The following is a 16,678-nucleotide window of genomic DNA, read 5'->3' as shown; positions in this document are numbered from 1 at the left end:
GAGGCTGTAGTCTATAAAGCAGCATTCAATTTCATTAGATGTACCTTGAAGTCAGTGAACTGAGTTATGTCATTAAAAGACAAGGCTGCTATTGGTCTTCACTTGCTTTGCCCTACTTGCTTTTGACATCAGAGCATATAGAAGTATGATACTATCAAGTTATTTACAGAGCTTGAAAATTTAGTTAATAAAGACTGCAATCACACACTAAATAATGCACTTTCCAACTGGATTTTACGGTGTGAAATGGCAAAATCCAGTTGGAAAGTGCATTGATAGTGGATTGAAAATGCATTATTTAGTATGTGTGATCACAGCCAAAATATATAAAATCAATCATTTTTTTAAAAAGGTCTTCAAATGACTCAAGCAGCCCATATTTAATCCAAGTATTTGCAAAAGTGAATACCTCATTGGAGCTAACAGAGAATCATTTCTCATTCTCAAGCAACATATGCTACATTCTCTACAACTGTTGGAATGCATATGCACATTTATGCATATCAACCAGAACTCATTTAACATTTCTTTGATCCCCAAATTTTTTGTTGTTCAGTCGCACAGTCAAGTCCAACTCTTTGCGACCCCATGGACAAAGTCATGCCAGGCCCTCCTGCCTTCCATCATAATCCGAACTCTGCTCAAATTTGTGTTAGTTACATCAGTAATGCTGTCCAGCCATTTCATCTTTTGCCATCCCCTTCTTCTTTTACCTTCTGTCTTTCCCAGATCAGGATCTTCTGCAGTGAGTGCTCCTTTTGCATTTGGTGGCCAAAGTATTTGAGCTTCAGCATCTGGCCTTCCAGGGAGCAATCGGGGTTGATTTCCCTTAGGACTGACTGATTTGACCTTCTTGCAGTCCAAGGGACTCTCAAGATTCTTCTCCAGCACCACAGCTCAAAAGTATCTATTCTTCTGCGCTTGGCCTTCCTTATGGTCCAGCTCTCACAGCCATACATTACTACTCGGAATACCATCATTTTGACTATACAGACTTTTGTTGGCAAGGTGATGTCTACTTTTTATTATACTGCCCAGGTTCGCCATAGCTGTCCTCCCAAGGAGCAAACGTCTTTTAATTTCATGGCTACAGTCACTATCTGCAGTGATCTTGGATCCCAAAAATGTGATCCCCAAATAGTAGGGTTTAAACATTAGCCAGATACCGGGAAATCAACTGCAGTCCCATTCCATAGTTCAAGGTATCTTCCTTCCCCTTTCTATCACTGCCAACACCTGAAGTCAACAGGGCACACATCATCCAGAGTACGACCAGAAGTTATCATCATCATCATTGAAATTGCAATGTAGGTAACATTATTATCATAATACAGAGTAATAGTACATAGTCTGAAGAACTACATTTTTATTCTTCATATTATTGGTGTTGCACATCAATAGATTTTTAGCAACTTCTTCTTTATGAAGTTATTTTGAGGATTTTTAAATGCATGTTTTTAATTCTCTATTCTTCCAGAGCAAGACTGGGGGGGGGGGGGGGTTTGCCCTTTTTTTTTAACCAACCATTTATCAAAAATCCTTACTGGCTGACTTACCATGCAGTGGATGACACAAACATTTTTGGGGTTCTGTTGCAACCAGTTGTGCATGTTCTTACACACAGCATAGAGGTTATGGAGGCTTGGTGCTTGTCTAATAGGCCAACTACATTCAGATACCTAAAAATGATAATGCAAACATAGGCAGATCTGAAATTTCACATAGCATTTCAGTTGTCTTTTTAATGTATTTTTATTTATTTTCTCGTTTATATTCCACCTCTCCTCAAATTAATATAAACTGAACCTTCCAAAATTAAGAGGTGCAGAAACACAGCTTTGTACAAGATTTACAGTGGCCCAAACATCACTTTTGTAAATATTTGTGAAGAAATACCGAAGACAAAAGAGCTCCAAATATATTCCCATCCAGACTAGAATGTCTGTTACTGTTCATGGAACCACTCCTGCTGTTACCACATGGGTTATTCCATATTCTGTGCAAATCTGTTTTCCAGACCACACCTTAAAGTCTTTAGCTGCCACCAGTTTCTTTATATTATATTATGCAGTGCATGTTCTCAGACATAGTTTCTGACCTCTCCAATTTCTGTTGGCATAAAGGTATCTGGAGCATTCCTTAAACTTACTCCTGATAGTAGAACAAAACAGGAGTCACTTGTACCTTTACGACCAACTTAGTTTTATTCAGAACGTAAGCTTTCGTGTGCATGCACACTTCTTTGGATGAGGAATGAGGTACAGTAAGCAGAGTCACATATAGCTGGTGGGGTTTGGAATGCCAAGTGGTACAAAATTAAAAACCAATAGCAAAATAGTAAAATTAACAAATTCTGAAAACCTTTGATCTGGGTTGAATTAGTGTGGGAAACCATAAGACAGTAACATGTCAGAACATGTCTAAATCATTTCTCCTGCTAATGTATTAAAAGCAAATCTGCTAAACTACCAAGTCTATCAAATTCTGCAGCAGTTATGCTATCTGCCTTTTCACCATTGATCCTATTTTCACATCATTAGAAGCAATCTCACTAAATAGGCAAACTGTCAGTACATCTACTACACAGAGTTATGTTAGTTAGACTCAGTAACGTCACTTTTTCGAGATCTCTCTTATTCTTTTAACGTTTAACATCTGTTCATTGTTTATAGTTACATGTTTACTTATTCACCAGGAGAAGAAAAAAGAAAACAAAAAACCCAGATTCCAGAGTCCTTCTTCCCAAGGATTAAAAACTTTTAAGTTCCTTTAATTTCTGCTTCCAAATTGTATTCGAGGCAGCCCTTTTGTCCACAATTTATCTTTTGGTGTCACCTTACACTTCTTAGTCAGAATTCCTTGTTCAGCCATGCACCAAAGCAGAAGCAAAAATCCCAAAATCCTTTTTCCAATAGCCTTCCAAATCCAAATTTGTTGATTAAGGTGCAGTTTTTCTCTTCTCAAAATGGCCTGCCTCCTCAACCACCAAAAGGTTTTCTGAATTTGTTAATTTCACTATTCTGCTATTGGTTTTTAACTTTTTACTACTTGGCATTCCAAACCCCACCAGCTATATGTGACTCTGCTTACTGTACCTCATTCCTCGTCCAAAGAAGTATGCATGCACACAAAAGCTTACGTTCTGAATAAAACTAAGTTGGTCTTAAAGGTGCAATTGACTCCTGTTTTGTTCGACTACTTCAGACCAACACGGCTGCCTATTTGGATCTTACTCCTGATAGGTCAGTAACACTACAGGGCATTCATAGGTCTGAGTCTTGCAATATGTACAGTCCCAAGCTTGTACAAAACATTAAAAGAATTTATATTAAATAAAGATGGAGATACTGCATCAAAACACACAGGTAATTACAGACAAGAAGATAAAAGTTGAAGTGAAATACATTGAAGTGCTGATCTGGTTCTAAACTTTAATCACAGCATGACTGCATTTAGACATTCCAGGGTTTGTTCAGTCTGAGAACATGGTTGCCAGCCTCCAGGTGGAGTCTGAAGCAATGTTCCCTCCAAGCTGAGTTAGTGTGAGCTAGCTCACAGATTTTCACCATTCCTGTCTTAGCTCAGGAAGGATAACCCCAGAGCACAATAATTTATGCAGTAGCTCACAACTTTAATACCAGTAATTCACAAAGTAGAATTTTTGCAAAGTAGAATTTTTGCTCTGCAGCTTAGAGGGAACATTGGTCTGGAGATCTCCCAGGATTACAACAGATCTCCAGATAATAGATAAGAGCTCCCTTGGAGAGATGGCAGCTTCAGTGGGAACTCTGAGGTTCCTCCTCCAAACCCCGCCCTCCCCAGGATCCACCCCCTAAATTTCCAGGCATTTCCCAACCCAGAGCTGGCAACTCGATCTTAGAAGTAGCCTTCAGACTATGAGCCAAGGTTGTTTTGTAAGAAACTGCAATTTGTTGCATCCAAACTAGATGAAACAAATGGTTTTTAAATACTCCCCCCCTTTTTTTCTGACAAGCACTCACAACAGTTCCCAATTGTACAAATCAGACCAGACATTAAAACCAACAGCAACAGATTTAAACAAATAATAGCCAAATCAAACAAAAAGGCAGATAATTTCTTTGAAATCCACATTCCCAGAATTGCCACTGGAACATGGCTAGTTTATAAAATGAAAACACTGTTTAGGTGCCAGCTTATCCTGACAGTGACCAGGGGTACAGAATGGACTTGTAGAGAACACTGTATTAAAAAAATTGAACTTTTTTCTGTCATAGCGGTATAGGATGTAAAAAGGCAGAGTCCATGGAACAGTTTCTGGTTTTTTCTCTTCCTAGCTTTAAAATTAATGAGATTGCATGTACATAAGAACATAAAAGAAGCTATGTTGGATCAGGTCAATGGCCCATCCAGTCCAACACTCTGTGTCACGCAGTGGCCAAAACCAGGTGCCACCAGAAGTCCTCCCACTGTTGCCCTCCAACATATATAATTAGTCTAGATCAGGATTTCCCACTACTTCCCCCAGTTCCCCACTGAGCTTTTCAGAAAATGGATGGGGTCATTGTAAATAGGGTTGCCAATCCCCAGGTGTTGGCAGGGGATCTCCCACTTTGGAGGCCCTCCCCCTACTTCAGGGTCATCAAAAAGTGGGGGGGGGGGAGTCTGCTGGACACTCCATTATCTACTATGAAGGCCAATTTCCATAGAGTAAAATGGAGAATTGATCCATGGGTATCTGAAGCTCTGGGGGGGGCTGTATTTTGAGATAGAGGCACCAAATTGTCAGCATAATGTCCAGTACCTCTCTCCAAAATGCCCTCCAAGTTTCAAAACGATTGGACCAGGGAGTCTAATTCTATGAGCCCCCAAAGTAGGTGCTCCTATCCATTATTTCCAATAGAAGGAAGGCATTTAATAGGTATGCGGTCCCTTTAAATGTGATGGCCAGAACTCCCTTTGGAGTTCAATTATGCTTGTCTCAACCTTGCTCCTGGCTCCACCCCCAATGTCTCCTGGCTCCACCCCCAAAGTCCCCAGATATTTCTTGAATTGGACTTGGCAACCCTAATTGTAAGGCAGGGTATTATTGGCTGCCCTCATACTAATGAAAAGGATTTCCATGGCTGAAATAGCAGCCACAGCCACTGGAGGATCAAAGGGACTAGTAAACACTGGGGATTGTGGTTGCATTCACCCTTCAGGCTTTTTGTTCCCCAGCTTCTTTTCCCCTCTGCTTCTCCCTTGAGTTTTCCTGTATTTCTTTTTATTCCCCATCTGTAATTCTTCTGTAAAGTCAAGAGGCAGGTACTTGGCTCTACCTTTTTGCACAAGCCATTATGGGGTGGCATTCCAGAGATGCCCTCAGAATTCCAGAGATTCCCACAGGTTCAAAAAGTATCCAACAAAGTGGCAACACAGTATATAACAGGGGAAAAAATGAACAACTGTGTACAACTAATAAAAGAAAAATATGAAGTCTTTTCTCTGTTGTCTCTGTTTGTTTCACAACAATACCAAATACACAGTATACAAATATCTCACAAAGGAAAAGGATCCACCAAGCTCCAAATGTCCAGAGGATGCTCAGTCCTTTACCTTTCTTATTCAGTTTGCTGTGGTATCCAAATTCCATACAAATCCAGGCTCCAAAGATAAATTTCCTTTACGTGTCCGTTGACTTTTAGATCACATTTTGCATTAGAATGCTTCCTCAAAGCGCCAATCTGCTACACTTTTCCTTTTGATGTCAACGAAGACCACTTAATCACATCTTCATTAGGCACCACCTATGGAATTTGGATACCACAGTGAACTGAATAAGAAAGGTAAAGGATTGAGCATCCTCTGGACATTTGGAGCTTGGTGGATCCTTTTCCTTTGTGAGATATTTCAGTACACAATGTATTTGTTAGTGTTGTAAAACAAACAGAGACAATAGAGAAGAGACTTCATATTTTTTCTTTTATTGGTTGTTGTACACAGTTGTTGGTTGGTTTTTTCACAGGTTCAAAAAATCTGGGAACCCCTAGTCTAAATAGTGTACTGTGCAATCCTAAAACCAGCAGTGACTGTCAATATGACTAAATATTTTTTAACTGGTTCTCAAAGCAGCTAACTGGAAACTATTGCTAAACAAATCACTACATTTGAAACTATCTATAACAGCACAATTCTAAGGGGAGGGGAGAGAAAGCACCTAGGGACCCAACTGACCTATGTGTCAGTGTATGTCCAAGAAAAAAAGGTAAAGGTAGTCTCCGGTACAAGCACCAAGCCATTACCAACCCATGGGATGATGCCACATCATTACATTTTCTTGGCAGACTTTTTATGGGGTGGTTTGCCATTGCCTTCCCCAGTCGTCTATACTTTCCCCCCAGCAAGCTGAGTACTCATTTTACCAACCTCAGAAGGATGGAAGGTTGAGTCAAACTTGAGCTGGATACCTGAACCCAGCTTCTGCTGAGATTGAACTCAGGTTGTGAGCAGAGCTTGGACTGCAGTACTGCAGCTTACCACTCTGTGCTACGGGGATGTCCAAGATACACCAGTATAAAGGCCAGTTGTGATGGTGCAGGCCCCCAGCACCACTCCATCACTCTCAGGTGCTGGCAGAGGCTTGTTGGCACAACTGAGGCTTGGGCCCCTGTGCTGGCATAGTTGTGGGGGGTTTGGGGCACATGGCCAGAGTTAATTGACTTCCTGAGTCTTTTCAGCTTGGGAATGTCCCCTGCCAGAGGCTGAAAGTTACACCAATAAAAAACAAGGCATGACCTATAGTCACCAATTGAACTTAAAACTCAAGCTCCCCCCCCACACACACACACAAAAAGTCAGCAATTCAGTAGTTAGGACACACAGCATGGGACTCCTTTTGTTTCCCAGCTTCTTTTCCCCTCTGCCTCTCCCTTGAGCTCTCATACAAACAGCAAGGCACTTGGGTGGGAAGAAAAGCACAGAGAGGGCACTTAGTACTAACACTCAAGGAGGAGAACAAATTCCATACTGTGACTGACTTCTCCCATTTCAGAACCCTAACAGGTATCCCACCTTTGGAGGCTTGTTTAATAGCTTCATAAATGGTTTGGATGAAGGAATAGAGGGAATGCTTATTAAATTTGCAGGTGATACTAAATTGGGATGGGTAGCAAATACAGTAGAAGACAGAGTTAGGATACCAGATTATCTTCACAGGCTAGAAAACTAGGCTAAAACAAATAAATGAATTTTAATGGGGATAAATGTAAAGTTCTGCATTTAGGTAAGAAAAATCAAATGCATAATTGTAGGATGGGAGAGGCTTGTCTTGGCAGTAGTATGTGAGAAAAGGATCTAGAGGTCTTAATGGACCCTACACTGAACATGAGTCAGCAGAGTGATGCAGGAGCTAAAAAGGCAAATTCAATTTGGGGCTGTATCAACAGAAGCATAGTGTTCAGATAACATGAAGTGATAGTCTTGCTTTACTCTGTTCTGGTTAGGCCTCACCAATGTCAAGTCTGATGTTTCAATAACGAGACCTTCTTGATAAAAGTTTCTAGTTTATTGTAACATGTTGTTGGACTATAGAACGAAGTTGAAAGGCTGGCGAGTATACAAACAAAGCAATCATATAAGGTATACATCAAAAGGATTCTTAAGGGAGGGGCACTCTATGCAGGGCACATTCACACATTGATGTTACTGTTTTGTTCTCTGAGTCGGCCTTGAGGGTCTTCTTGGCACCAGCTTCCCCCACATTCCTCTGAGAAGGCTATACAATCTTGTTCCCATATTCCCATTTCAAAGCACTGCTACATAACAAAGGGTGGGAGGGGGGAGAGGAGAGTTCGAGCTAGCAGCATTGGCATACAGTGTGGTTTCACCCAGGATCCTTTTCCTGAACCAAAGAAGTAACTTAGCTACACACAGAAATTATAGCAGACTTGACATACTGCCCCCCCTAAGCCCCCTCCACGGCGCGTGGCTGCGGAGGAGGCTGGGTTGTTTTACAATCCCCGGCTTCTTGGCTGGTGAGGCAGCGGTCGACCGGCAGGGCAGTGAGGGCCCCTGATGGGGGAGGATGCCAACTCGACGGCCCGGGGTCCCGGCGGAGCAAGCTGCAATGAAACACAGGGTGGATTTTACCCAAAGCGGGCAGCAAGTCTAGTTCCACAGTTACTGGATTGATCACTCTTTTAATTCGGAAGGGCCCCAGGAATTTGTAAGCCAGCTTCCTGGAGGGCTGGATGAGGGGCAGATTTTTGGTCGACAGGAACACGGAATCCCCTACTTTGAACTCCCCAGCTGGGGCGTGCGATTTGTCGTACTGCTTTTTGTAAGATTCTTTCGCTGCCTCTAAGTTTTCCTTGATGGTTGGCCAACTGTTACTCGGCCCCTGCCACCATTGTTCAAAAGCCGAGGGGGCCCCCTGGCTGTTCCCTCCAGGCAGCAGAGGGATCGGCTTCCCCTCATAGCCGAACACTGTGGAGAAGGGGGAGGCTTTGGTGGAGCTCTGCACACTGTTGTTATAGCAATATTCGGCAGAGGGGAGCAAATCTACCCAATCAGACTGGCGTTGGTTCACAAAACATCTTAGGTATTGCTCCAGCACCCCGTTCACCCTTTCCGTCTGTCCGTCCATCTGGGGGTGGTAAGCTGAACTCAACCCTTGCTCAATTCCTACTAATTTGCAGAACTCCCACCAGAAGGTGGCAACGAACTGTGGCCCGCGGTCGCTAATGACCTTGTCGGGAAATGAGTGTAATTTTATCACGTGATCAAAAAACAGGGCCGCTAGTTTCTTTGCCGTGGGCAATTGGGGGCAGGGGATGAAGTGCGCTTGTTTAGAAAAGGTGTCCACTACTACTAGGATGACTGTCTTCCCCCGGGAGGGGGGAAGTTCCACTATGAAGTCCATGGACACCACCGCCCAGGGTCGTTTTGCCGTTTCTAGCGGTTGTAGGAGTCCGGGCGGCTTTCCCCCCCTCCGTTTGGCCATTATGCACACAGGGAAGCCCGTGACGAACCCTGACACGTCCTTCCGTAGGGACGGCCACCAGAATTGTCGGTTTACCAGGTGCAGAGTTTTTACATAGCCAAAGTGCCCTGCCAGTTTGGAAGAATGACAGAGTTGTAATATCTCCCTCCTCAAGCACTCCGGGATGTAAAGCTTTTCTCCTTTGTACCACAGCCCGTCCTTCCCCTTCTGCACCCCTTCGGGGCGCCCACTTCCCTCCCTCTCAGTTTCTAGGGCGATGCGCTCCCGGCTGATTCCCTCCAGCTCTCTTTTCTTTTGGGAACGGGTGGTGACCATGGCCGCCACTTGGGACGGCGGGATCAGGGAGTCCACCACTTCCTCTTTCTGACTCTCGTGTTGCAGGAGTCGCGAGAGCGCATCTGCCAAGAAATTTCTTGTCCCCAGGATGTGCCTCAGGGTGAAGTCGAATTTGGAGAAGAACCCGGCCCACCTAATCTGCTTTTCACTGAGCTTGCGCTTCCCTGTCAATGCCTCTAAGTTTTTGTGGTCAGTCCACACTTCGAACGGCACCTTGGCCCCCTCTAACCAGGATCTCCAGATTTTCAGAGCGAACATGACAGCGAACGTCTCTTTGTCCCAGACTGACCAATTTCGTTGTTCGTCTGAAAATTTCTGGGAGATGTAGGCGCAGGGTCGCAGCTTCCCCTCCCCATCCCTCTGCATGAGAATGGCTCCTACGGCCACATCAGAGGCGTCACATTGGACCACGAAGGCCCTTTGTTCGTCCGGGTGACTTAGGACCAGTTCGCTAGTGAACAGGTGCTTCAGGTGGTCAAATGCGCTTTGACATTCGAGTGTCCAGTTTAGACCGGCCCCCGGCCGCTTGGCCTCCGGACCTTTTCCCTTGGTTTTTAAAAGGTCGGTCAGAGGTAGGGCAATCCGGGCGAACCCCTCTATTAATTGCCTGTAAAAATTTGCGAACCCGAGAAAAGATTGGAGCTGTCTACGTGTCCTCGGGGGAGCCCACTCTAGCACTGCTTGGACTTTTGCTGGGTCCATGGCCAATCCCCGCCCAGACACTCAGAAGCCTAGGTAATCTAGCTCCGTTCAGTGGAATTCACACTTGGACAGTTTGGCATACAATTGGTGCTTCAACAATGTGCTGAGCACCTCCCTCACCAATTTTACATGCGATTGTTCGTCCTGAGAGTAAATAATGATGTCATCCGGTACACCACCACCCCCTTGTACAAGTATTTTCTTAACACGTCATTGATAAAGTTCATAAAAACCCCTGGTGCTCCCTGCAACCAAAAAGGCATGACTAAGTATTCAAATTGCCCCATCGGGGTACTGAACGCCGTCTTCCACTCATCCCCCTCCTTGATGCGTACTTGGAAGTAAGCATCCCGCAAGTCCAATTTGGTGAAGATCTTCCCTCCCGCCACCGTGCTTAGCAAGTCTCGGATGAGGGGGATGGGGTAGGCGTTCAACATGGAAATCGCGTTTATCCCGCGAAAATCTGTGCAAAGTCTAAGCAAGCCATCCTTCTTTCGGAAAAGCACGGGGGCGGCGTGGGGGGCCGTGGCGGGTCTGATGAACCCCCTCGCCAGGTTTTGGTCCAGGAACTTACAGAGTTCCTTCTTCTCTGCCCATCCCATCTGGTATAGTTTAGCTCGGGGCAGGGTTTCCCCCAGGATCAGTTCTATGGCACAGTCCGTGCTCCGGTGGGGGGGTAACTGATTGGCCTCCTTTTCGCTAAACACTTCCATCAGATCGCTGTAAGCACTGGGGACTGGGTGCACCTCTTCTACCGACACGCCCGCCCGCTCCTTGGCGATGGGAGCCTTCGGGCCCCACGCCGTGCTCCACAAGTGTCCTTTGCACCCGGGGGCCAGAAATCTGATGGTTTGTGCTCTCCAGCAGATTAGGGGTTCGTGCTTCTCTAGCCAACCCACCCCCAGCACCACCGGGTACGAGCAGGAAGGGGCAATTACGAAAAACTCCTGGTCCCAGTGTTCCTCGATCCCCATGGGGCAGGGCTGCATCTCGTGCGTGCAGGGCTCTCCACACATCACGGACCCGTCCATTTGCTGAAACAGCATGGGGTGGGGAAGCTGCGAGCTCTCCAGCCCCAAGGCCTCCACCACTTTGGGGGAGATTAGTTCTCGGTTACACCCCGAGTCTACTAGGGCCCATATCTGCAAGAACCTCCGTAGCTTGGGGTTCAGCAGTTTCACAGTCACAAAATACAACGTCCCCGTCACTCTCACTGTCAGCGGCGCCTCGTCTCAATCGACCTGCTGGTGGGCACCCTTCAGAGCAGGTCGGGCTCGTTTCCCGCCGGCTCTTCCACCCAGGCGAGGTCTGCCAGCTCCGCGGACAGGAGCACCTCTTCTTCCAGCAGCTCCTCTTGCATGGCCACCGCGCTGCTCTTTGCTGCATCCTTAGGGCAGCTGGGCGTCTTCTTGGGCTCGGGGGTGACTGGCTTCGGGGGAGCCGGTAGGGCGTGAGGAGGCGGGGGGTGTGGGCAGTTGGATGCGAGGTGGTTCGGGTCCCCTCATCTGAAGCACCGGCGGGACCCCACCGGCACTGCCACGGCTTGCTTCTTCCCCTTAGGGGGCTCAGCCTTCCCAGGCCCAGCCTTCACCTGGGACTTGCCTGACTGGTGTTGGCGTAGCATGGCCACTCGTTTTAGGTTGTTTTCCACCTCCCCCGCCAGTTGGATCCACCCCACCAGGGTGGTCGGGCGGGCTTGGGTGAGGGCCCAATCCAGAATGCTCGTGTTCAGCCCATTGGTGAACTGCTCGACCTTCATCACCTCGTTCCATCCTCGGACCCTGGCCACGTTGGCTTGGAAGTCGGCAGCGTACTCGCGGATGGGTCGGGCCCCTTTCTGCATGTTGCGTAGGGCCGCCAGTGCCCGAGACTCCTGCAACGGATCTTCGTACTGGGTCAGCAGGGCTTGTAGGAAGGCATGTACGTCGTCCAGGACCGGGCTCCTGGTCTCGCACAGGCTCAAATACCATCTCTTAGCGGCCCCCCTCAGCTTCGAGCCTAGGTAGTCGACTTGGCTGAATTCGTCTGGGAAGGAATGCCCCCAATAGTGCATGAAGCTGTTCTCCTGGATCCCGAAGTAATTCACTTCCTCCGGGTCCCCATCAAAGGTGGCATCTAGCTCCCTTCCCACGTTTCGCGGTGCCACCGGGGGAGCGGGGGGTTGGGGAGCCGGTGCTGGTGCCGGGGTGGCGCCTGCTCTCGGTGGGGCTGTCGTCGGGACCGGTTGACTCAGGCGGCCGTGGGCCCCTGGTTGGGAGGTCGGCGGTCTCCGGGATACCGCCCCTCCTAACGCGTTCCCCAGTTGAGCCGTCAGGGTATGGACCTCATCTCGCAAGCCCCTGATCGCTCTGTCAATTTCTCGGCGGACCATCGAGCGGAACATCTGGTAGTCCTCATCATAAGTGTCCCGGGATTTCGGTTCTCCACTCTCGGTCCCCTTGCGCCCAGCGCCTTCGCCCTCGTCCTCCCTGACTTGGACGACGATGATGCTGTCTGCCTCCCCCGTCTCCACAGAGCCCGGGTTAGCGGCTTCTACTCCTGCCATATGGATCGGCCTGATGTGGCGGTTCAGGATGGCGTCCCGGCGGAGTGGGGCCTGATCCATGGTGGTGGTCGAGGTCCTCGGTTGATACTGCTGGGGTGATAGTACCAGCTGGAACTCTGGGGGCGACTCCGCTGCTCTCCTCAGGTTTAAGACATGCCACGGTGCAGCAGCCCCCTCCAGTCCCGCATCGGGTGGGAGTTCTCCGTTGTCCAGAATCTGGTCAGCCATCGGGCTTTCAAGTTGCCGGAAAGGTTGAGCTCCGAAAAGGGAGTCTTTCAAAATGTCAAGTCTGATGTTTCAATAACGAGACCTTCTTGATAAAAGTTTCTAGTTTATTGTAACATGTTGTTGGACTATAGAACGAAGTTGAAAGGCTGGCGAGTATACAAACAAAGCAATCATATAAGGTATACATCAAAGGGATTCTTAAGGGAGGAGCACTCTATGCAGGGCACATTCACACATTGATGTTACTGTTTCATTCTCAGGCCTGAGTCGGCCTTGAGCGTCTTCTTGGCACCAGCTTCCCCCACGCTCCTCTGAGAAGGCTCTACAATCTTGTTCCCATATTCCCATTTCAAAGCACTGCTACATAACAAAGGGTGGGAGGGGGGAGAGGAGAGTTCAAGCTAGCAGCATTGGCGTACAGTGTGGTTTCACCCAGGATCCTTTTCCTGAACCAAAGAAGTAACTTAGCTACACACAGAAATTATAGCAGACTTGACAACCTAGAGTATTGTGTTCAGTTTGGGACACCACAATTTAAGAAGGATATAGACAAGCTGGAACAGGTCCAGAGGAGGTTGACAAAGATAGTGAGGGGCCTAGAGACCAAGTCCTATGAAGAAAGGTTGAAGGAGCTGGGTATTTTTAGCCAGGAGAGGTGATGACTGAGAAGTGATATGATCACCATCTTCAAGTTCTTGAAGAGCTATCATATAGTATAGAGCAGTGTTTCCCATTTACTGGGTCCCGACCCGGTACTGGGCCATGGCCGCCTCTATACCAGGCCATGGATGCCTCCCATAGAGAAAGCCGCACTGCCCACACCCTCCCTCCATCCTGTTGCTGCATCCCTCTCCCCCTCAGCCTTTGCCCCACCCCTGGGTCGGCCCTCCTACTACTATCCTTCTGCTTCACTCCAGCTGGGTGCAGGCTCCTGGGGATGTCAGGGCTGCTACTGCTTCAGTCGCTCAGGCCTGGGTGTCACTCCTTCTCCCCCTCCCCCCCGCCATTGCAGAGACCATTGGGGCTGGCCACACCATCCCCATCCCTCACTGTTGGCGGCGAGCAGTAAGTGTGCATCTTATTAATGTCAATGGAATTTTCTTCCAATCAAGTGTTCTTTGGGCGCAGGGACCTATCTCGATAACTGTGTAAAAGGTACTATGTACACAGATAGCACTGCATTAATAAATGATTTACTTTCATATCCATAATACCTTAGGGTGGAAGCAATGCCATTCTTTGCTACAATCTCACCTAGGTCTTGGCTATAACGCTGCCATCACTAGGTTAGCAGTTATGTAGCCTAATATATCATGCATGGTAGACAGAATTCCTGTACAATAGCCAAGTGTTTGGGGCATTGAAGAGACACTCTTGCTAATGACAGCAACCACATCCTTGGCAATACTACTGAGTGGAGCATGGTTGCCCAGTCTAGAATGTCACAAACCCATAGGTCCAAGGATGTTTGCCTTATAGGGCTACAGAACACAAAATTACGAAACTATGGCAATGTGAATCCTCACACAACAATATGGTAAACTGCCACTAGCCCCTTTTGACTATCCCAACTGTCAGAAGCTAAGAGGCAAGCTTCTAACCTTCCTGGGACTAAACAAGAAAGTCAGCCCTGCAAGGTAGGACTCTTGCAGAAATGAGTTTCCAAGAAACAATTAACCTGGTAGGCGAGCACTTGGTCTAGGAACTGGAATTAGGATTGAAGCAAGTTGAGCACAAAACACCACAAATATAATTAAAATAAATTTATTAAAAGTGTGCAAGGATATTTCAAACAGAACAAGCAGTGAGAAATAAAAAAATATAAAGCTAATTATAAGATACTAGCAACACAGTAAGATGCTGGTTTACATCAAGAATGCAAAGTTGTAAGATTCTACCATTCAAAAGATGTTCAGCAAGCAAATTCCAGCTCTCTCCAGAATTAGTATGTGCCAACAAGGTACCAGGACCATGTCAAGCAGGTTTCAAGGAACCATAGTAACATCAAAGTTAGTGAGCAAGAGGCTACCCATGCCAGTTGCTAATTGCAAAAGCTAACACTTAAGGCCAAAAGATCCATTGTGGTCTAGGCCCTAGACCAATCAGAAGCTTGGTTCATGATGTCAGTGCTGGTGTAAACTGTTACTAAGCATGTGACCTAAGGGTGAAATGGGGGAAGCTATCTGAAGATGAAGATATTGGATTTATATCCCGCCCTTCACTTCGAAGAGTCTCAGAGCGGCTCACAATCTCCTTTACCTTCCTCCCCCACAACAGACACCCTGTGAGGTGGGTGGGGCTGGAGAGGGCTCTCACAGCAGCTGCCCTTTCAAGGACAACCTCTGCCACAGCTATGACTGACCCAAGGCCATGCTAGCAGGTGCAAGTAGAGGAGTGGGTAATCAAACTCTGTTCTCCCAGATAAGAGTCCACACACTTAACCACTACACCAAACTGGCTCTCCAGATTAGGCTGATCATTTTCCTCAGGTGCAAATCATGACCTCTAATTGAATGGAATAGGGCTAATTGGTTATCATAGTGTCATGGTTTCAATCTTGGAAGGGTGTTAAATGATAATGATATTGGATTTATATCTTGCCCTATACTCTGAAGAGCCCCGTGGCACAGAGTGTTAAAGCTGCAGTACTGCAGTCCTAAACTCTGCTCACGACCTGAGTTCAATCCCCAGCAGAAGCTGGGTTTTCAGGTAGCTGGCTCGAGGTTGACTCAGCCTTCCATCCTTCCGAGGTTGGTAAAATGAGTACCTAGCTTGCTGGGGGAGAAAGTGTAGATGACTGGGGAAGTCAATGGCAAACCACCCCGTAAAAAGTCTGCCGTGAAAACACTGAAAGCAACATCACCCCAGAGTCGGAAACGACTGGTGCTTGCACAGGGGACCTTTCCTTTTTCCTATACTCTGAATCTCAGAGTCTCAGATTGGTTCACAATCTCCTTTATCTTCCTTCCCCACAATGAACACCCTGTGAGGTAGGTGGGGCTGAGAGAGCTCTCACAGAAGCTGCCCTTTCAAGGACAACTCTGCAAGAGCTATGGATGACCCAAGGCCATTCCAGCAGCTGCAAGTGGAGGAGTGGGGAATCAAACCAGGTTCTCCCAGATAAGAGTCGACGCACTTAACCACTACACCAAACTGGCTCTCCAGTTAGAGAGAGACACCACCCTCTCCACACCTGATTGTTATCTAGTCATGAGGTCAGGCAGCTGACTCTTCCCAGCAACACAGCTGTTTTCCACTTAAACTCTTCAACTCAGCTTATGGCCTAAAAGTCAGAACCAGGCCTGAATCAATGGCTGAAAAAAAAAACAAGAACTATGCAAGGATCTCAGTTTCTTCACGTAGGAGGAGTCAGGAAATGACAGTAGAAGTGAGCTAAATAGGGAGGTTTCCAATTTCTCTGCAAGAAGGTTCTCACATTCTAACCTGGTGATGAGTGGTTTGGCTCTTCCCTCCCCATCCTTCTCACCTATCTAACAGTACAGATATTATAAAAGCAAACTAGCTAGAACATTAGCCTACAAGTGGGAGCTCATATCCAGCTCTGCCTTATATGTATGTTCTTGCCCTATTTGCTAACATTACCCATTTAATTGCATGATATAAACTACTTCACTCATATTTTTGCTATATGCCATACAGCTATGCACCATGCAAAAATCCCAAAAATATAACAGGAATATTATTGCTTATCATGCCAGACAGAAATCACTTACCCTATTATGAAACCGGGCACTACGGTAAGACTTCGGTGACAAATTGAAAACTGTGTAATGGTCAGGATGTCTTGAGTCCAAGAATGTCCGTACATCCTCAATATGGTTCCTAAATCCCAGTTCAACCCCTTCAGCAGGAAAAGACATCACTGGGGGGGGGAGAAATGCCAA

The 16,678-nt window shown here is 46.8% G+C and overlaps 1 protein-coding gene across 5 annotated transcripts in view; it reads right to left on the bottom strand.

Moving 5' to 3' along the window:
• The window catches only part of DNAJC6 (DnaJ heat shock protein family (Hsp40) member C6), a 96,371-nt gene that overhangs the window by 31,652 nt on the left and 48,041 nt on the right, over positions 1-16,678 (bottom strand). For 4 of the 5 annotated variants that reach the window (XM_060231963.1, XM_060231960.1, XM_060231961.1 and 1 more), the window contains 2 exons: positions 16,508-16,656; positions 1,557-1,679 (listed from right to left, as the gene is read on the bottom strand). In XM_060231963.1, coding sequence (XP_060087946.1) covers positions 1,557-1,679; positions 16,508-16,656 — 272 coding nt within the window. The remainder of the gene's footprint in view (positions 1-1,556; positions 1,680-16,507; positions 16,657-16,678) is intronic. The other variant, XM_060231962.1, reaches the window with a different exon arrangement.

Source organism: Heteronotia binoei, chromosome 2 (genome assembly GCF_032191835.1).
Source record: "Heteronotia binoei isolate CCM8104 ecotype False Entrance Well chromosome 2, APGP_CSIRO_Hbin_v1, whole genome shotgun sequence".
Classification (NCBI taxonomy): domain Eukaryota; kingdom Metazoa; phylum Chordata; class Lepidosauria; order Squamata; family Gekkonidae; genus Heteronotia; species Heteronotia binoei.
This window is presented reverse-complemented; position numbering and strand designations above follow the sequence as displayed.